This window comes from Tachyglossus aculeatus, chromosome 9 (assembly GCF_015852505.1).
Source record: "Tachyglossus aculeatus isolate mTacAcu1 chromosome 9, mTacAcu1.pri, whole genome shotgun sequence".
Lineage (NCBI taxonomy): Eukaryota > Metazoa > Chordata > Mammalia > Monotremata > Tachyglossidae > Tachyglossus > Tachyglossus aculeatus.
Window position 1 is genome coordinate 47,224,913 of NC_052074.1, and position 22,018 is coordinate 47,246,930.

The following is a 22,018-nucleotide window of genomic DNA, read 5'->3' on the forward strand; positions in this document are numbered from 1 at the left end:
TGCAATAAAGAGTTGGTAGACATGATCCTTGCCCACAAGGAACTTACAATCTAAAAGCGAAATCCTAATGAAGGACCAACAGTCCACCATTTCATTTTTTTGCTACAGGGTAATTTACCCAGACTCGTTTTGTGCCTTTTCCCCCCACCTGTGAAATAGGGTGAGTAATTTTTACCTCAGAAAGCTTGCAAAAATGAATGTTTACATAGCCCTTTGAAATGCTCTTAGTTGTTTCCCTATAAAAGCAGATGGTATGATTATGTTCTAATTAAGATTGTTTATCCACTCTTAAAACTTTTAAGGTCCCAGGGCAAGAGAAGCCTGACTCTGCCTTTCTCCATATGTATGGCTGACAAGGCACTTCAAAAATATGCCCACTTCATCATTATAAGTGGTATTTATTGAGTGCTTATTGTGTGCAGGCCACTAATCTAAGTGATTGGGAGAGTACAATACAATAGAATTGGTAGACATGTTTCCTGCCCCCAGTGAATTTACAGTCTTCCTTCCTCAAATGCAAAAGTGAGAGTTTTCGGCCACAAGGCAAAAGCCCTTTTACTCCCTCCAAATTATTCAGTTTCCATATAAAGAAGCAACAAGTATGGGAGGTAGGAAAACCTGAACAAGAAAAAGAAAGCTTATGCTTAAGCACTGTGATGGTATGTTTGGAATTAAGGAGCCCCCAGGGCAAGAGAGGAAGGTAGGGGAGGAGAGGTGGGTTTTACAGAAGATGAAGGTACCGTACTTAACTTGAAAACATTCAGAGGAAGCTGGTGAGCAAATAAGAGAGAGCCTGTGAGCTCTGAGGTTTGTCACCAAAATAGTGACAGGGCCCCAGATTAGGGGACTTCCTGTCAGAGCCCATAGTGCCCCACTTTGAGATTTGTGAACGTTCTTTGCTTCCCAGGCCCCTAATATGACCTAATCACATGTTCACTCATCATACCTTGTGACTTAGGAATTGGACAAATCTGCTCAGCTGGGCAACCTTTCTAAGATGGTTTGTTATATCTTCTGAGCCAGAAATTGAGAACTGGAAGAGTCAAATTATTCACTAGAAAATTTATCTTTATCTCCTCCTCCACCCGCCTCCTTCTCTGTCCCTCTCACCCTCTCTCCCTCTCCCTTTCCCTCTCCCTTCCTCCCTTTCTCCCTCTCCCCCAACCTAGAGGAAATGGATCGGTCAATCAATTGTATTTATTGAGTGCTTACTATGTGTAGGGCACTGTATTAAGACCTTGGGAGAGTATCACACAACAATGTAACAGACACATTCCCTGCACAAAATGAGTCAAGAGGGAGAGACAGACATTGATATAAAGAAAGAGAGAGAGAAAGGGAGAGAGAAAGGAAGGAAGAAAGGATGGATGGATGGATGGATGGATGGATGGATGGATGGATGGATGGATGGTTGGATGGATGGATGGACATATACATAAATGCTCTGGGGCAGGATAAATGGATTTTCCTGTGAGCTGCCACCAGAAAAACCTGGTTTGGCATGCCTTGGTCTAGCCCTAAAGAATTGCCCCATCACAGATTACTAGTGTTAGCAATAATAACAGGCTATAAGTCTGTTTGGAGCCTTTCATTCTGAAAGATCCCACCCTGCTTCTCCAGTTTAAACTGGGGCTCAGGACAAAGCTCTCTCAGGATGCGGCTTCCTTGAAGTTTATAACAATTCACAGATGACTGGCTCTCCTTGGACAGCTCTTCAGGCCATGGAGGGGACAGAAGGGTGACCCTGGTGATCTAGCAGCCTCTCCCACCCTGAACCCCCAGAATGGGGGGGGCCTACAAGCCCAAAAGAGATCTTGATGAAGGGATGGAGAGGTAGGAGACAGTGTCTGAGGAGGAGTGTGTGAGGGAATGAGTGAGCAAGTGTCTGAGGAGGGGTGTGTGAGGAAAGGAGTGAGTGAGTGAGTATCAGGAGTGGCAAGGTGGGGTACCCCCACTTTCCCTACAACAAAGGACGAGCAGGGTCTCCTTCTCCCTTCCCAGAGACCCATTCTAGCGCATAGTGTGCGGTCTAATGGGTAGAGCATGGGCCTGGGAGTGAGAAAAACCTGGATTCTAATCCTGTCTCCACCACTTGTGACCTTGCCCAAGTCACTTAACTTCTCTATGCTTGTTCCCTCATCTGTAAAATGGGGATTAAGACTGTGAGCCCCATGTGAGACTGGGACTGTGTCCAACTTGGTTAGCTTATACCTACTCCTGTGCTTAGTACAGTGCCCAGCACATAGTAAGCGATTAACAAATACCACAAAAAAGGGCTAATGATCAAGCTGGCCACTTAGCCACCTGGTAGTAAACAAGTTGCGTGGGGGAGGAGGGGGTTGACTGTGGATTGTCAGGAGGTTCGAGGGGGCTGGTAGAAGCAGCATGGCACAGTGGATAGAGCACCGACCTGGAGTCAGAAAGGTCATAATAATAATAATGGTATTTGTTAAGTGCTTACTATGTGCCAAGCACTGTTCTAAGTGCTGGGGTAGATACAAGGTAATCAGGTTGTCCCATGTGGGGCTCACAGTCTTCATCCCCATTTTCCAGAAGAGTTAACTGAGGCTCAGAGAAGTAAAGCGACTTGCCCAAAGTCACACAACTGACAAGCGGTGGAGCCAGCATTAGAACCCACAACCTCTGACCCCCAAGCCTGTGCTCTTCCCACTAGGCCACACTGTCTAATCCTGGCTCCTCCACTTGTCTGCTGTGTGACCTGGGACAAGTTGCTTCCCTTCTTTGTGCCCCAGGTCCCTCCTCTGTAAAATGGGGATTGAGACTGAGAGCCCCCCCGCCAAGACGCCATGGGACAGGGACCGCGCCCCACCTGCTTTGCTGGTATCCGCCCCAGTGCTTAGTACAGTGCCTGGCACCTAGCAAGTGCTTAACAAATACCATCATTATCATTGGAATTATGATCTCCCATCCTCCTGTCTCTCCCCGCTTCAGTCTATACTTCACTCTGCTGCCTAGATTATCGTTTTACAGAAACGCTCTGGGCATGTCACCCCCCTCCTCAAAAATCTCCAGTGGTTGCCTAACAACCTCCATATCAAGCAAAAACTCCTAATTATTGGCTTCAAAGCTCTCCATCCTCTTGCCCCCTCCTACCTCGTCTCCCTTCTCTCCTTCTCCATCCTAGGCCGCTCATTCGGCTCCTGTGCTGCTGACCCCTTCAAAAGGCCTCGTTCTCGCCTGCCCCGCCATCGACCCATGGCCCATGTCCTATCTCTAGCCTGGAATGCCCTCCCTCCTCACATCCACCAAACTAGCTCTCTTCCTCCCTTCAAGGCCCTACTGAGAGCTCACCTCCTCCAGGAGGCCTTCCCAGACTGAGCCCCTTCCTTCTTCTCCCCCTCGTCCCCCTCTCCATCCCCCCATCTTACCTCCTTCCCTTCCCCACAACACCTGTATATATGTATATATGTTTGTACATATTTATTACTCTATTTATTTATTTATTTATTTATTTTCCCTGTACATATCTATTCTATTTATTTTATTTTGTTAGTATGTTTGGTTTTGTTCTCTGTCTCCCCCTTTTAGACTGTGAGCCCACTGTTGGGTAGGGACTGTCTCTATATGTTGCCAATTTGTACTTCCCAAGCACTTAGTACAGTGCTCTGGACACAGTAAGCGCTCAATAAATATGATTGATTGATTGATTGATTCCCCTCTTCAAAGCCCTACTGAGAGCTCACCTCCTCCAGGAGGCCTTCCCAGACTAAGCCTCCCTTTTCCTCTGCTCCTCCTCTCCTCCCCACCACCCCCACTCCCTCCCTCTGCTCTACCCCCTTCCCCGCCCCCCAGCACTGGTGTATATTTGTCCATATTTATTACTCTATTTGTTTTATTAATGATGGGTATCTATCTGTAATTCTATTTATCTATTTTGAAGCTATCGATGCCTGGCTACTTGTTTGGTTTTGTTGTCTGTCTGCCCCCTTCTAGACTGTGAGCCCATTGTTGAGGAGGGATTGACTCTGTTGCCGAATTGTACCTCGCGAGTGCTTAGCACAGTGGTCTGCACATAGTAAGCGCTCAGTAAATACGATGGAATAAATGAGTGAATGGTGAATGAGTGAATCGTTCTCGCCTGTCCTGTCGTCGATCCCCGGCCCATGTCCTCCCCCTGGCCTGGATTGCCCTCCCTCCACACATCTACCAAGCTAGCTCTCTTCCTCCCTTCAAGGCCCTACTAAGAGCTCACCTCCTCCAGGAAGCCTTCCCAGACTGATCCCCCTTTTTCCTCTCCTCCTCCCCATCCCCTCCACCTCCTTCCCCACCCCACAGCACCTGTATATATATTTGTACAGATCTATTACTCTATTTATTTTACTTGTACATACTTACTATTCTATTTATTTTGTTAATGATGTGCATTTAGCTTTACTTCTATTTGTTCTGACGACTTGACACCTGTCCACATGTTTTGTTTTGTTGTCTGCCCGCTGCCCTCCCGCCACCGCTTCTATACTGTAAGCCCGTTGCTGGCGTGGCTCAGTGGAAAGAGCCCGGGCTTTGGAGTCAGAGGTCATGGGTTCAAATCCCAGCTCCGCCAATTAATAATGATAATAATAATGATGGTATTTGTTAAGCGCTTACTATGTGCAAAGCACTGTTCTAAGCGCTGCGGAGGTTATAAGGCAATCAGGTTGTCCCACAGGAGGCTCACAGTTTTAATCCCCATTTTACAGATGAGGTCACTGAGGCACAGAGAAGTTAAGTGACTTGCCCAAAGTCACACAGCTGACAGTTGGCGGAGCCGGGGTTTGAACCCATGACCTCTGACTCCAAAGCCCGTGCTCTTGCCACTGAGCCACGCTGCTTCTCTTGTCAGCTGTGTGACTTTGGGCAAGTTGCTTAACTTCTCTGAGCCTCAGTGACCTCATCTGTAAAATGGGGATTAAGACTGTGAGCCCCACGAGGGACAACCTCATCACCTTGTAACCTCCCCAGTGTTTAGAACAGTGCTCGGCACCCTGTTGCTGGCGTGGCTCAGTGGAAAGAGCATGGGCTTTGGAGTCAGAGGTCACACGGGTTCAAATCCCAGCTCCGCCAATTGTCAGCTGTGTCACTTTGGGCAAATCACTTGACTTCTCTGGGCCTCAGTGAACTCATCTGTAAAATGGGGATTAAGACTGTGAGCCCCACGAGGGACAACCTCATCACCTTGTAACCTCCCCAGTGCTTAGAACAGTGTTTGGCACATAGTAAGCGCTTAATAAATGTCATCAACATTATTATTAGGGACTGTCTCGATTTGTTGCCAACTTGTACTTCCCAAGCGCTCAGTACAGTGCTCTGCACACAGTAAGCGCTCAGTAAATACGGTGGAATGAATGAGTGAATGGTGATGGCTTAGTGGACAGAGCCCGGGCTTCTAGACTGTGAGCCCACTGTTAGGTAGGGACCATCTCTATGTGTTGCCAACTTGTACTTCCCAAGCGCTTAGTACAGTGCTCTGCACACAGTAAGCGCTCAATAAATACGATTGATTGATCGGGAGCCAGAGGTCGTGGGTTTGACTCCCAGCTCTGCCACTTGCCAGCTGCACGACTTGGGGCAAGTCACTTCACTTCTCTGTGTCTCAGTTCCCTCATCTGTAAAATGGGGATGAGGACTGTGAGCCCCACGTGGGACCACCTGATTACCTTGCACGTACCCCTGCGCTTAGAACAGCGCTTGGCACGTAGTGAGCGCCTAACAAACACCATCATCATCTTTATGAGAAGCAGCGTGGCTCAGTGGGAAGAGCCCGGGCTTTGGAGTCAGTGGTCGTGGGTTCAAATCCCGGCTCTGCCAATTGTCAGCTGTGTGACCTTGGGCAAGTCACCTCGCTTCTCTGGGCCTCAGTTACCTCATCTGTAAAGTGGGGGTGACTGTGAGCCCCCCCCCCCACGTGGGACAACCTGATCACCTTGTATCCCCCCAGCGCTTAGAGCAGTGCTTTGCACATTGTAAGCGCTTAATAAATGCCATCATTATTATTATGATGATTATTATTATGGTGCAGCTGCTAGGCCCCTGGGAGCCCCGCCCTTTAGCAGGGGCCGGTCCGGAGGGAGGGAGGGGAAGGGGGCTGGGCCTGCCCCCCGAGTATAAGTCGGCTGTCGGCGGGGAGGCCGCCCCAAGCATGACAGACCGGGGGGCCAGCCTGCTGTCACCCCTGAAAGGGGGACACCCACCCGCAGGTAGGCCCCTCCCCTCCCACAACGCCCCTGCCTCCTCCTTTGCACGAGCCCGGCGTCCAAATAATAATAATAACGATAGCATGTATTAAGCGCTTGCACTGTGCAAAGCACTGCTCTAAGCGCTGGGGAGGTTACCAGCTGACCTCCTCCAGGAGGCCTTCCCACACTGAGCCCCCTCCTTCCCCTCCCCACAGCACCTGTATATATGTCTGTACGGATTTATTACTCTATTTGTACATATTTATTCTATTTTGTTGTGTTGTCTGTCTCCCCCTTCTAGACTGTGAGCCCGCTGTTGGGTAGGGACCGTCTCTATATGGTTTTTTTTATGACATTTATTAAGCGCTTACAATGTGCAAAGCACTGCTCTAAGCGCTGGGGAGTTTACCAGCTGACCCCCTCCAGGAGGCCTTCCCAGACTGAGCCCCCTCCTTTCCCTCCCCACAGCACCTGTATATATTTCTGTACGGATTTATTACTCTATTTTATTTGTACATATTTATTCTATTCATTTTATTTTGTTGAGTTGTCTGTCTCCCCCTTCTAGACTGTGAGCCCGCTGTTGGGTAGGGACCGTCTCTATATGCTTTTTTTTATGGCATTTATTAAGCGCTTACTATGTGCAAAGCACTGTTCTAAGCGCTGGGGAGGTTACCAGCCGACCTCCTCCAGGAGGCCTTCCCAGACTGAGCCCCCTCCTTCCCCTCCCCACAGCACCTGTATATATGTCTGTACGGATTTAGTACTCTATTTGTACGTAGTTATTCTATTTTGTTGTGTTGTCTGTCTCCCCCTTCTAGACTGTGAGCCCGCTGTTGGGTAGGGACCGTCTCTATATGTTTTTTTTAATGGCATTTATTAAGCATTTACAATGTGCAAAGCACTGTTCTAAGCGCTGGGGAGGTTACCAGCTGACCTCCTCCAGGAGGCCTTCCCACACTGAGCCCCCTCCTTCCCCTCCCCACAGCACCTGTATATATGCCTGTACGGATTTAGTACTCTATTTGTACATATTTATTCTATTTTGTTGTGTTGTCTGTCTCCCCCTTCTAGACTGTGAGCCCGCTGTTGGGTAGGGACCGTCTTTATATGGTTTTTTTTATGACATTTATTAAGCGCTTACAATGTGCAAAGCACTGCTGTAAGCGCTGGGGAGTTTACCAGCTGACCCCCTCCAGGAGGCCTTACCAGACTGAGCCCCCTCCTTTCCCTCCCCACAGCACCTGTATATATTTCTGTACGGATTTATTACTCTATTTTATTTGTACATATTTATTCTATTCATTTTATTTTGTTGAGTTGTCTGTCTCCCCCTTCTAGACTGTGAGCCCACTGTTGGGTAGGGACCGTCTCTATATGCTTTTTTTAATGGCATTTATTAAGCGCTTACTATGTGCAAAGCACTGTTCTAAGCGCTGGGCAGGTTACCAGCTGACCTCCTCCAGGAGGCCTTCCCAGACTGAGCCCCCTCCTTCCCCTCCCCACAGCACCTGTATATATGTCTGTACGGATTTATTACTCTATTTGTACATATTTATTCTATTTTGTTGTGTTGTCTGTCTCCCCCTTCTAGACTGTGAGCCCACTGTTGGGTAGGGACCGTCTCTATATGGTTTTTTTATGGCATTTTTTAAGCGCTTACAATGTGCAAAGCACTGTTCTAAGCGCTGGGGAGGTTACCAGCTGACCCCCTCCAGGAGGCCTTCCCAGACTGAGCCCCCTCCTTCCCCTCCCCACAGCACCTGTATATATGTCTGTACGGATTTAGTACTCTATTTGTACATATTTATTCTATTTTGTTGTGTTGTCTGTCTCCCCCTTCTAGACTGTAAGCCCACTGTTGGGTAGGGACCGTCTCTATATGGTTTTTTTTTATGGCATTTATTAAGCGCTTACTATGTGCAAAGCAGTGTACTAAGCGCTGGGGAGGTTACCAGCTGACCTCCTCCAGGAGGCCTTCCCAGACTGAGCCCCCTCCTTCCCCTTCCCACAGCACCTGTATATATGTCTGTACGGATTTAGTACTCTATTTATTTTATTTGTACATATTTATTCTATTCATTTTATTTTGTTGTGTTGCCTGTCTCCCCCTTCTAGACTGTGAGCCCACTGTTGGGTAGGGACCGTCTTTATATGTTCTTTTTTTGTTTTTTTTTATGGCATTTATTGAGCGCTTACAATGTGTAAAGCACTGTTCTCAGCGCTGGGGAGGTTACCAGGTGACCTCCTCCAGGAGGCCTTCCCAGACTGAGCCCCCTCCTTCCCCTCCCCACAGCACCTGTATATATGTCTGTGCGGATTTAGTACTCTATTTGTACATATTTATTCTGTTTCGTTGTGTTGTCTGTCTCCCCCTTCTAGACTGTGAGCCCACTGTTGGGTAGGGACCGTCTCTATATGTTTTTTTTATGGCATTTTTTAAGCGCTTATAATGTGCAAAGCACTGTTCTAAGCACTGGGGAGGTTACCAGCTGACCTCCTCCAGGAGGGCTTCCCAGACTGAGCCCCCTCCTTCCCCTCCCCACAGCACCTGTATATATGTCTGTACGGAGTTATTACTCTATTTATTTTATTTGTACATATTTATTCTATTTTGTTGTGTTGTCTGTCTCCCCCTTCTAGACTGTGAGCCCACTGTTGGGTAGGGACCGTCTCTATATGTTTTTTTTAATGGAATTTATTAAGCATTTACAATGTGCAAAGCACTGCTCTAAGCGCTGGGGAGTTTACCAGCTGACCCCCTCCAGGAGGCCTTCCCAGACTGAGCCCCCTCCTTTCCCTCCCCACAGCACCTGTATATATTTCTGTACGGATTTATTACTCTATTTTATTTGTACATATTTATTCTATTCATTTTATTTTGTTGAGTTGTCTGTCTCCCCCTTCTAGACTGTGAGCCCACTGTTGGGTAGGGACCGTCTCTATATGCTTTTTTTAATGGCATTTATTAAGCGCTTACTATGTGCAAAGCACTGTTCTAAGCGCTGGGCAGGTTACCAGCTGACCTCCTCCAGGAGGCCTTCCCAGACTGAGCCCCCTCCTTCCCCTCCCCACAGCACCTGTATATATGTCTGTACGGATTTATTACTCTATTTGTACATATTTATTCTATTTTGTTGTGTTGTCTGTCTCCCCCTTCTAGACTGTGAGCCCACTGTTGGGTAGGGACCGTCTCTATATGGTTTTTTTATGGCATTTTTTAAGCGCTTACAATGTGCAAAGCACTGTTCTAAGCGCTGGGGAGGTTACCAGCTGACCCCCTCCAGGAGGCCTTCCCAGACTGAGCCCCCTCCTTCCCCTCCCCACAGCACCTGTATATATGTCTGTACGGATTTATTACTCTATTTGTACATATTTATTCTATTTTGTTGTGTTGTCTGTCTCCCCCTTCTAGACTGTGAGCCCACTGTTGGGTAGGGACCGTCTCTATATGGTTTTTTTATGGCATCTTTTAAGCGCTTACAATGTGCAAAGCACTGTTCTAAGCGCTGGGGAGGTTACTAGCTGACCTCCTCCAGGAGACCTTCCCAGACTGAGCCCCCTCCTTCCCCTCCCCACAGCACCTGTATATATGTCTGTACGGATTTATTACAATATTTATTTTATTTGTATGTATTTATTCTCTTCATTTTATTTTGTTGTCTGTCTCCCCCTTCTAGACTGTGAGCCCACTGTTGGGTAGGGACCGTCTCTATATGGTTTTCTTTTTTATGGCGTTTATTAAGCGCTTACTATGTGCAAAGCACCGTTCTAAGCGCTGGGGAGGTTACCAGCTGACCTCCTCCAGGAGGCCTTCCCAGACTGAGCCCCCTCCTTCCCCTCCCCACAGCACCTGTATATATGCCTGTATGGATTTATTACTCTATTTGTACATATTTATTCTATTTTGTTGTGTTGTCTGTCTCCCCCTTCTAGACTGTGAGCCCGCTGTTGGGTAGGGACCGTCTCTATATGCTTTTTTTTTATGGCATTTATTAAGCGCTTACTATGTGCAAAGCACTGTTCTAAGCGCTGGGGAGGTTACCAGCTGACCTCCTCCAGGAGGCCTTCCCAGACTGAGCCCCCTCCTTCCCCTCCCCACAGCACCTGTATATATGTCTGTACGGATTTAGTACTCTATTTGTACGTAGTTATTCTATTTTGTTGTGTTGTCTGTCTCCCCCTTCTAGACTGTGAGACCGCTGTTGGGTAGGGACCGTCTCTATATGTTTTTTTTAATGGCATTTATTAAGCATTTACAATGTGCAAAGCACTGTTCTAAGCGCTGGGGAGGTTACCAGCTGACCTCCTCCAGGAGGCCTTCCCACACTGAGCCCCCTCCTTCCCCTCCCCACAGCACCTGTATATATGTCTGTACGGAGTTATTACTCTATTTGTACATATTTATTCTATTTTGTTATGTTGTCTGTCTCCCCCTTCTAGACTGTGAGCCCACTGTTGGGTAGGGACCGTCTCTATATGTTTTTCTTTTTTATGGCGTTTATTAAGCACTTACTATGTGCAAAGCACCGTTCTAAGAGCTGGGGAGGTTACCAGCTGACCTCCTCCAGGAGGCCTTCCCAGACTGAGCCCCTTCCTTCCCCTCCCCACAGCACCTGTATATATGTCTGTATGGATTTATTACTCTATTTATTTTATTTGTACATATTTAGTATATTCATTTTATTTTGTTGTGTTGCCTGTCTCCCCCTTCTAGACTGTGAGCCCACTGTTGGGTAGGGACCGTCTCTATATGCTTTTTTTTATGGCATTTATTAAGTGCTTACAATGTGCAAAGCACTGTTCTAAGTGCTGGGGAGGTTACCAGCTGACCTCCTCCAGGAGGCCTTCCCAGACTGAGCCCCCTCCTTCCCCTCCCCACAGCACCTGTATATATGTCTGTACGGATTTAGTACTCTATTTATTTTATTTGTACATATTTATTCTATTTTGTTGTGTTGTCTGTCTCCCCCTTCTAGACTGTGAGACCGCTGTTGGATAGGGACCGTCTCTATATGGTTTTTTTAATGGCATTTATCAAGTGCTTACTATGTGCAAAGCACTGTTCTAAGCGCTGGGGAGGTTACCAGCTGACCTCCTCCAGGAGGCCTTCCCAGACTGAGCCCCCTCCTTCCCCTCCCCACAGCACCTGTATATATGTCTGTACGGATTTATTACTCTATTTGTACATATTTATTCTATTTTGTTGTGTTGTCTGTCTCCCCCTTCTAGACTGTGAGCCCACTGTTGGGTAGGGACCGTCTCTATATGCTTTTTTTTATGGCATTTATTAAGTGCTTACAATGTGCAAAGCACTGTTCTAAGTGCTGGGGAGGTTACCAGCTGACCTCCTCCAGGAGGCCTTCCCAGACTGAGCCCCCTCCTTCCCCTTCCCACAGCACCTGTATATATGTCTGTACGGATTTATTACTCTATTTTATTTGTACATATTTATTCTATTCATTTTATTTTGTTGTGTTGTCTGTCTCCCCCTTTTAGACTGTGAGCCCGCTGTTGGGTAGGGACCGTCTTTATATGGTTTTTTTTGTTGTTTTTTTATGGCATTTATTATGCGCTTACAATGTGCAAAGCACTGTTCTAAGCGCTGGGGAGGTTACTAGCTGACCTCCTCCAGGAGGCCTTCCCAGACTGAGCCCCCTCCTTCCCCTCCCCACAGCATCTGTATATATGTCTGTATGGATTTATTACTCTATTTTATTTGTACATATTTATTCTATTCATTTTATTTTGTTGTGTTGTCTGTCTCCCCCTTCTAGACTCTGTATGTTTTGGGGGGGTTTTACGGCATTTATTAAGCGCTTACTATATGCAAAGTAGGGACTGTCTCTATATGTTGCCAACTTGTACTTCCCAAGTGCTTAGTCCAGTGCTCTGCACACAGTAAGCACTCAATAAATACGATTGATTGATTGCAAAGCACTGTTCTAAGCGCTGATGAGGTTACGAGGTGATCAGGTTGTCCCCTGTGGGGCTCACAGTCAATCCCCATTTTACAGATGAGGGAACTGAGGCACAGAGAAGTTAAGTGACTTGCCCAAGGTCACACAGCTGACAATTAGTGGAGCCAATTTATACTTCCCAAGTGCTTAGTACAGTCCTCTGCGCATAGTAAGTGCTCAATAAATACAATTGATGATTGATTGACTGCCCTCTCCAAGGGCCGTTTATTCCTGTACCTCTTGTCCCTTTTACTATTGTTTCTTATATTAAAGCACTCCGATTGTCCACACCTGGCCTATAACTCTGTTTTTCATTTCTAAGTGTCTGTCCAATAAATACGATTGATGATTGATTGATAAAGATGGTGAGCACCTGTTAGGGCAGGGTCCATGTCTGATTTCCACTAATTTTATATTCACTCCAGGGCTTGGTACGGTAGTCAGCAGAAAGCAACGGGTGAATAAAAATACCATTATTGCTATTATTCGCGCAGGAAGCAGTTATTTAGCTTTCCACATTTGCTATCTTTCTCGTCAAATACAATTGCTTTCCCTTAGGTTGTATTTCAGCAGTATGCAGATGAACAGAGCATGTGAGCTGGGGGCGATGTTAACGATTTGCCCTTCCCAAGCGCTCAGTACAGTGCTCTGCACACAGTAGGCGCTCAATAAATACGATTGAATGAATGAAAAGCTGACACACACACACACACACAGAAGCTGCCTCGCTTAGCGGCAATCAATCAATCAATCGTATTTATTGAGCGCTTACTGTGTGCAGAGCACTGTCTTAGGAGTCCCGGGATGTGGGTTCGAATCCCACCTCCGCCGCTTGGCAGCTGGGGGAGCTCACCTCCTCCAGGAGGCCTTCCCTTTTTCCTCTCCTCATTCATTCGTTCAATCGTATTTATTAATCAATCAATCAGTCGTATTTATTGAGCACTTACTGTGTGCAGAGCACTGTACTAAGCGCTTGGGAAGTCCAAGTTGGCAACATAGAGAGACAGTCCCTACCCAACAGTGGGCTCACAGTCTAGAAGGGGGAGACAGAGAACAAAACCAAACATACTAACAAAATAAAATAAATAGAATAGATATGTACAAGTAAGATAAATAAATAGAGTAATAAATATGTACAAACATATATACAGCTATATACATATATACAGGTATATTTATATAAGGTATATTTATTGAGCGCCTACTGTGTGCAGAGCACTGTACTAAGCGCTTGGGAAGTACAAGTTGGCAACATATAGAGACAGTCCCTACCCAACAGTGGGCTCACAGTCTAGAAGGGGGAGACAGAGAACAAAACCAAACATACTAACAAAATGAAACAAATAGAATAGATATGTACAAGTAAGATAAATAAATGAATAAATAGAGTAATAAATATGTACAAACATATGTACATATATACAGGTATATACATATATACAGGTATACTTATATTTATATAAGGTATATTTATTGAGCGCCTACTGTGTGCAGAGCACTGTACTAAGCGCTTGGGAAGTACAAGTTGGCAACATATAGAGACAGTCCCTACCCAACAGTGGGCTCACAGTCTAGAAGGGGGAGACAGAGAACAAAACCAAACATACTAACAAAATAAAATAAATAGAATAGATATGTACAAGTAAGATAAATAAATAGAGTAATAAATATGTACAAACATATATACAGCTATATACATATATACAGGTATACTTATATTTATATAAGGTATATTTATTGAGCGCCTACTGTGTGCAGAGCACTGTACTAAGCGCTTGGGAAGTACAAGTTGGCAACATATAGAGACAGTCCCTACCCAACAGTGGGCTCACAGTCTGGAAGGGGGAGACAGAGAACAAAACCAAACATACTAACAAAATAAAACAAATAGAATAGATATGTACAAGTAAGATAAATAAATGAATAAATAGAGTAATAAATATGTACAAACATATATACATATATACAGGTATATACATATATACAGGTATACTTATATTTATATAAGGTATATTTATTGAGCGCCTACTGTGTGCAGAGCACTGTACTAAGCGCTTGGGAAGTCCAAGTTGGCAACATATAGAGACAGTCCCTACCCAACAGCGGGCTCACAGTCTCTCTCCATCCCTCCCCGCCCTACCTCCTTCCCCTCCCCACAGCACCTGTATTTATATTTGCAGAGATTTATTACTCTATTGCTTGTACATATTTACTATTTATTTTGTTAATGATGCACATATAGCTTTAATTCTATTTGTTCTGACGATTTTGACCCCTGTCTCCGTGTTTTGTTTTGTTGTCTGTCTCCCCCTTCTAGCCTGTGAGCCCATTGTTGGGTAGGGACCGTCTCTATATGTTGCTGACTTGGACTTCCTAAGCGCTTAGTACAGTGCTCTGCACACAGTAAGCGCTCAATAAATGCGACTGAGTGAATGAATGGGGGACCTGGGATAAGTCACTTCCCAGCGTGGCTCAGCGGAGGCGCTTAGAACAGTGCTTTGCACATAGTAAGTGCTTAATAAATGCCATTAAAAAAAAAAAGGCCCGAGCTTGGGAGTCAGAGGTCGTGGGTTCTAATCCCGGCTCTGCCACATGTCTGCTGTGTGACCTTGGGCAAGTCACTTCACTTCTCTGAGCCTCAGTGACCTCATCTGTAAAATGGGGATTAAAACTGTGAGTCTTCCGTGGGACAACCTGATCACCTTGTATTCCCCCCCCCACACCAGCGCTTAGAACAGTGCTTCGCCCATAGTAAGCGCTTAACAAATGCCATCATTTTTTTTCACTTCTCTGGGCCTCACTGACCTCATCTGTCAAATGGGGATCAAGACTGTGAGCCCCAAGTGGGACAACCTAATAACCTTGTATCTATCCCAGTGCTTAGAACAGTGCTTGGCACATCCATTCATTCATTCAATCGTATTTATTGAGCTCTTACTGTGTGCAGAGCACTGTACTAAGCGCTTGGGAAGTACAAATTGGCAACATATAGAGACGACCCCATTCATTCATTCAATCGTATTTATTGAGCGCTTACTGTGTGCAGAGCACTGTACTAAGCGCTTGGGAAGTACAAATTGGCAACATATAGAGATTGTCCCTATTCATTCATTCAATTGTATTTATTGAGCGCTTACTGTGTGCAGAGCACTGGACTAAGCGCTTGGGAAGTACAAATTGGCAACATATAGAGATGGTCCCTACCCAACAGTGGGCTCACAGTCTAGAAGGAAGCCCTTAACAAATACCAACATTATTAATCTCGCCTCCGCGGCCTGTCTGCACTGGGTGACCTGGGGCAAGTCACTTTGCTGCTCTGGGCCTCAGTTACCTCATCTGGAAAATGGGGATTAAAAGTGTGAGCCCCACATGGGACAACTTGCACGGTGCTTGGCACACATAGTAAACCCTTAACAAATACCAACATTATTAATCCCGCCTCTGCTGCTTGTCTGCGCTGGGTGACCTGGGGCAAGTCACTTTGCTGCTCTGGGCCTCAGTTGCCTCATCTGGAAAATGGGGATTAAAAGTGTGGGCCCCACATGGGACAACCTGCACAGTGCTTGGCACGCATAGTAAGCCCTTAACAAATACCAACATTATTAATCCCACCTCCTCCGCTTGTCTGCGCTGGGTGACCTGGGGCAAGTCACTTTGCTGCTCTGGGCCTCAGTTACCTCATCTGGAAAATGGGGATTAAAAGTGTGGGCCCCACATGGGACAACCTGCACAGTGCTTGGCACACATAGTAAGCCCTTAACAAATACCAACATTATTAATCCCACCTCCTCTGCTCGTCTGCGCTGGGTGACCCGGGGAAAGTCACTTTGCTGCTCTGGGCCTCAGTTGCCTCATCTGGAAAATGGGGATTAAAAGTGTGGCCCCCACATGGGACAACCTGCACAGTGCTTGGCACACATATTAAGCCCTTAACAAATACCAACATTATTAATCCCACGTCCGCCACTTGTCTGCGCTGGGTGACCTGGGGCAAGTCACTTTGCTGCTCTGGGCCTCAGTTGCCTCATCTGGAAAATGGGGATTAAAAGTGTGGCCCCCACATGGGACAACCTGCACAGTGCTTGGCACACATAATAAGCCCTTAACAAATACCAACATTATTAATCCCACCTCCTCTGCTCGTCTGCGCTGGGTGACCTGGGGAAAGTCACTTTGCTGCTCTGGGCCTCAGTTGCCTCATCTGGAAAATGGGGATTAAAAGTGTGGCCCCCACATGGGACAACCTGCACAGTGCTTGGCACACATATTAAGCCCTTAACAAATACCAACATTATTAATCCCACATCCGCCACTTGTCTGCGCTGGGTGACCTGGGGCAAGTCACTTTGCTGCTCTGGGCCTCAGTTGCCTCATCTGGAAAATGGGGATTAAAAGTGTGGCCCCCACATGGGACAACCTGCACAGTGCTTGGCACACATAATAAGCCCTTAACAAATACCAACATTATTAATCCCGCCTCCGCCGCTTGTCTGCGCTGGGGCAAGTCACTTTGCTGCTCTGGGCCTCAGTTGCCTCATCTGGAAAATGGGGATTAAACGTGTGAGCCCCACATGGGACAACCTGCACAGTGCTTGGCACACATAGTAAGCCCTTAACAAATACCAACATTATTAATCCCGCCTCCGCCGCTTGTCTGCGCTGGGGCAAGTCACTTTGCTGCTCTGGGCCTCAGTTGCTTCATCTGGAAAATGGGGATTAAAAGTGTGGGCCCCACATGGGACAACCTGCACAGTGCTTGGCACACATAGTAAGCGCTTAACAAATACCATAATTATGATTATTACCCTGCATCTACCCCAGTGCTTAGCACATAGTAAGCGCTTAACAAATACCATTGTTATTATTATTATTGTTGAAGGGAGAGTTAAGCATCAAATCAACTGCTACTTAGTTACAGTCGTGGGGCGTGCTGTTCCCTGGGCAGCCCGCTGGATTTCGAAGGACCAACTGATGATGATGTTAAGATTCTCCCTCCATCCTGTGCCCCCCCCACGTAGACACACACACACACACACACACAAAAAAAAAAAATACACACACACACACACACACAAATACACACACACACACACACACCACTCCCACCCCGCCTTGGGTTTTCTCCTGGGTTAGGGGCAACTGTGGTACAGCAGAAGCAGAGTGGCTTGGTGGATAGAGCACGGGCCTGAGAGTCCGAAGGGCATGGGTTTTAATCCCGGCTCCGCCACTTGTCTGCTGTGTGACGTTGGGCAAGTCACTTCACTTCTCTGTGCCTCAGTAACCTCACCTGTCAAATGTGTTTGGTTTTGTTCTCTGTCTCCCCCTTCTAGACTGTGAGCCCACTGTTGGGTAAGGACCGTCTCTCTATGTTGCCAACTTGGACTTCCCAAGTACACGTGCACCTGTATATATGTATATCACCTGTATATATGTTTGTACATATTTATTACTCTATTTTACTTGTACATATCTGTTCTATTTATTTTATTTTGTTAGTATGTTTGGTTTTGTTCTCTGTCTCCCCCTTTTAGACTGTGAGCCCACTGTTGGGTAGGGACTGTCTCTATGTGTTGCCAACTTGTACTTCCCAAGCGCTTAGTACAGTGCTCTGCGCACAGTAAGCGCTCAATAAATACGATTGATTGATTAGTACAGTGCTGTGCACACAGTAAGCACTCAATAAATACGATTGAATGAATGAATGAATGACACTGTGAGCCCCACGTGGGACAAGGGAATGTGTCCAACCTGATTTGCTTGTACCCGCTACAGTGCCTGGCACGTAGTAAGCGCCGTCATTATTATTGCTGTTATTGCTGCAGTCCACCATCCTCAGCAGAGCCCTGACTCTTTCCAGGGCAATTGGGCACCATCTCACTGGTGGTAGTAGGTTGTAGTAGTAGTAGTACTAGTAGTAGTAGTACTAGTAGTAGTAGTAGGTTGGTAACTTTGGGCTCCCCATCCCGGGGTCTCCAGGCCCTGCTGACAGGCTCTTGCCAGCCTGCCCCAATATGCTAACTTGTTGCCAACTTGTACTTCCCAAGCGCTTAGTACAGTGCTCTGCACACGGTAAGCGCTCAATAAATACGATTGATCGATTGATTGATATGCTAAACAGTCCTACACAGCCATAGATTGGTCATTTCACACAGCAGTGAACACATTTTCCAGTGTATTGGCCCCCAGGGATCAGTGAGTGTGGAGTGTTCAGTTTTCACTTCACTACGTTTTATCCTCATGCCGGTATTCTAACCCCTTCTTTTTTCTATGGAATTTGTTAAATGCGTATTAATGTCCAGGCACTGTATTAAGCACTGTCTTTAAAAGAAAGATATCTGAAGCGCAATCACCCGCTATTACTGTTCCTCTTTTGTACATACAACTCACAGTTCTTTCCTCCCCCTTTGCTTCAAGGTTGGGAGGAAAAGTAACAATAATTAATCAATCAATCAATCGTATTTATTGAGCGCTTACTGTGTGCAGAGCACTGGACTAAGCGCTTGGGAAGTACAAGTTGGCAACATATAGAGACAGTCCCTACCCAACAGTGGGCTCACAGTCTAAAAGGGGGAGACAGAGAACAAAACCAAACATACTAACAAAATAAAATAAATAGAATAGATATGTACAAGTAAAATAAATAAATAAATAGAGTAATAAATATGTACAAACAGGTGCTGTGGGGAAGGGAAGGAGGTAAGATGAGGGGGATGGAGAGGGGGACGAGGGGGAGAGGAAGGAAGGGGCTCAGCCTGGGAAGGCCTCCTGGAGGAGGTGAGCTCTCAGTAGGGCCTTGAGCTCATAATTAATAATTATGGTATTTGTTAAGCGCTTACTGTGTGCTGAGCACTGTTCTAAGCCCTGGAGTAGATAATAATAATAATAATAATAATGTTGGTATTTGTTAAGCGCTTACTATGTGCAAAGCACTGTTCTAAGCGCTAGGGTAGATACAAGGTAATCGGGTTGTCCCACGTGGGGCTTACAGTCTTCATCCCCATTTTACAGATGAGGGAACTGAGGCCCAGAGAAGTGAAGTGACTTGCCCAAAGTCACACAGCTGACAAGTGGCAGATCTGGGATTTGAACCCATGACCTCTGACTCTAAAGCCCGTGCTCTTTTCCACTGAGCCACGCTGCTTCTCTACAAGGTAATCAGGTTGTCCCACGGAGGATTCACAATCTTAATCCTCATTTTACAGGTAAGGCAACTGGGCACAGAGAAGTTAGGTGGCTTGCCCAAGGTCACACAGCAGACAAGCCGCAGAGCCGGGATTACAATCCATGTCTTCTGAGTCCCAAGCCCCTGCTGTGTGTGTGGCATCTCTTGTAACCAAAAGGAGAGAGGCCAAGGAGCTGTCCCAGGGGCATCCATCTGGGAAAATTAGGAACCAAATCTATTATATGTCTGGATTCCCTGGCCTGAACAGGATGTAATGACCGTGTTTTAATGTGGGTAAAGCAGTGTGAGAACTTGGTGTCTATCTAGAGCCAAGCTGTGCTCCCTTTGCACACAGTTTTGGCCTTCAGCAAAGGATAATTCATAATTGCGGTATTTTAAAAAAGCATTTACTGTCCGTCAATTGCCAGCTGTGTGACTTTGGGCAAGTCACTTAACTTCTCTGTGCCTCAGTTACCTCATCTGTAAAATGGGGATTAAGACTGAGAGCCCCCCGTGGGACAACCTGATCACCTCGTAACCTCCCCAGCGCTTAGAACAGTGCTTTGCACATAGTAAGCGCTTAATAAATGCCATTATTATTTACTATGGGCCAAGCACTGTTCTTAAGGGCCGGGGTAAATACGATCGCTGCGTGATGGCCCTGGGCCGCGCACGTGATCACGGTGTATCGTGCACGTGCTCACCGCGGGGTGTGCACGTGACCGCCCCGGGCCGCGCACGTGACCGCTCCTGGATGCGCACGTGATCACCGCGTGGACGCCCTGGGCCAGGCACGTGATCATCAAGCGACTGCCCGCCGTCGGGCACGTGATCACCGCGTGATCGCGCCCCCCCCCCGTGCCCGCGCACGTGATCACCGCGTGATGCCCCCCGCCGCGCACGTGATCACCTAGTGACCAGCGCCGGAACGCACACGTGACCACCGCGTGACCGCCCCAGGCCACGCACGTGACCCTCACTCCTTGTCTCCCAGACGGGCAGGTAATCACGGTGGGGGGCAGCCTCGGGCCGTGTGTGTGTGTGTGTGTGTGTGTGTGTGTGTGTGTGTGTGTGTCTGTGAGGACTCAATCAATCAATCGTATTTATTGAGCGCTTACTGTGTGCAGAGCACTGTACTAAGCACTGTACTAAGCGCTTGGGAAGTCCAAGTCGGCAACATCTAGAGACGGTCCCTACCCAACAGCGGGCTCACAGGCTAGAAGGGGGAGGCAGACAACAAAACCAAACATATTAACAAAATAAAATAAATAGAAATGGAGAGAGAGAAACAGAGAGGGGGCAGAGAGACAGAGAGACAGAGAAAGAGAGGAAGAAATAGAGAAATGGAGAGAGAGAGAGAGACAGAGGGGGCAGAGAAACAGACAGAGACAGAGAAAGAGAGGAAGAAATAGAGAAATGGAGAGAGAGGGCAGTCCATGTGTTTAGAGTGATGCTACGGACACCTGTCCTTTTGTTCTGTTTTGCGGTCCATCCTCCCCCCTTCTCCCCCGGGAGCCCGTTGGTGGGCAGGGACCAGCCCTATCCGTTGTCGAGTTGTACTTTCCCAATCGCTCAGTCCAGTGCCCTGCACACAGTCAGCGCCCAATCCTTACGACTGAGTGAAATGAACGAAGGCACCTGGAAGGACCGTAGACTGGCAGTTCCCTTGGTGTCATCCTCGACTCCGCTCTCTCATTCACCCCGCACATCCAAGCCGTCGCCAAAACCCGCCGGTCTCAGCTCCGCAACATTGCCAAGATCCGCCCTTTCCTCTCCATCCAAACCGCTACCCTGCTCGTTCAAGCTCTCATCCTGTCCCGTCTGGACTACTGCATCAGCTTCCTCTCTGATGTCCCATCCTCGTGTCTCTCCCCACTTCAATCCATACTTCATGCTGCTGCCCGGATTGTCTTTGTCCAGAAACGCTCTGGGCATGTTACTCCCCTCCTCAAAAATCTCCAGTGGCTACCAATCAATCTGCGCATCAGGCAGAAACTCCTCACCCTGGGCTTCAAGGCTGTCCATCCCCTCGCCCCCTCCTACCTCACCTCCCTTCTCTCCTTCTCCAGCCCAGCCCGCACCCTCCGCTCCTCTGCCACTAATCTCCTCACCGTTAGGCCTCGTTCTCGCCTGTCCTGCCATCGACCCCCGGCCCACGTCCTCCCCCGGGCCTGGAATGCCCTCCCTCCCTCTGCCCATCCGCCAAGCTAGCTCTCTTCCTCCCTTCAAGGCCCTACTGAGAGCTCACCTCCTCCAGGAGGCCTTCCCACACTGAGCCCCTTCCTTCCTCTCCCCCTCGTCCCCCTCTCCATCCCCCATCTTACCTCCTTCCCTTCCCCACAGCACCTTTTTATATGTATATATGTTTGTACATATTTATTACTCTAGTTATTTATTTATTTTACTTGTACCTATCTATTCTATTTATTTTATTTTGTTAGTATGTTTGGTTTTGTTCTCTGCCTCCCCCTTCTAGACTGTGAGCCCACTGTTGGGTAGGGACTGTCCCTATATGTTGCCAGCTTGTACTTCCCAAGCACTTAGTACAGTGCTCTGCACACAGTAAGCGCTCAATAAATACGATTGATTGTTTGACAGGGATCGCATCTACCAACTTTAGTGTCCAGATTTGTCTCACCTCTGCCCTTGTTCTACTAGTTAATATAAGTGAGTATTTTTTTAAAAAAACGGTATTTGTTAAGTGCTTACTATGTGCCAGG

At 47.1% G+C, this 22,018-nt stretch overlaps 1 protein-coding gene across 1 annotated transcript in view; it reads left to right on the forward strand.

Annotated features, from left to right (window-relative positions):
* Positions 1-6,123: 6,123 nt before the first annotated feature.
* DAPL1 (death associated protein like 1) overlaps positions 6,124-22,018 on the forward strand; it is a 29,805-nt gene continuing 13,910 nt past the window's right edge. The window contains exon 1 of the mRNA XM_038751726.1: positions 6,124-6,197. Within this exon, the coding sequence (XP_038607654.1) occupies positions 6,140-6,197 (58 nt within the window). The 5' untranslated portion in view covers positions 6,124-6,139. The remainder of the gene's footprint in view (positions 6,198-22,018) is intronic.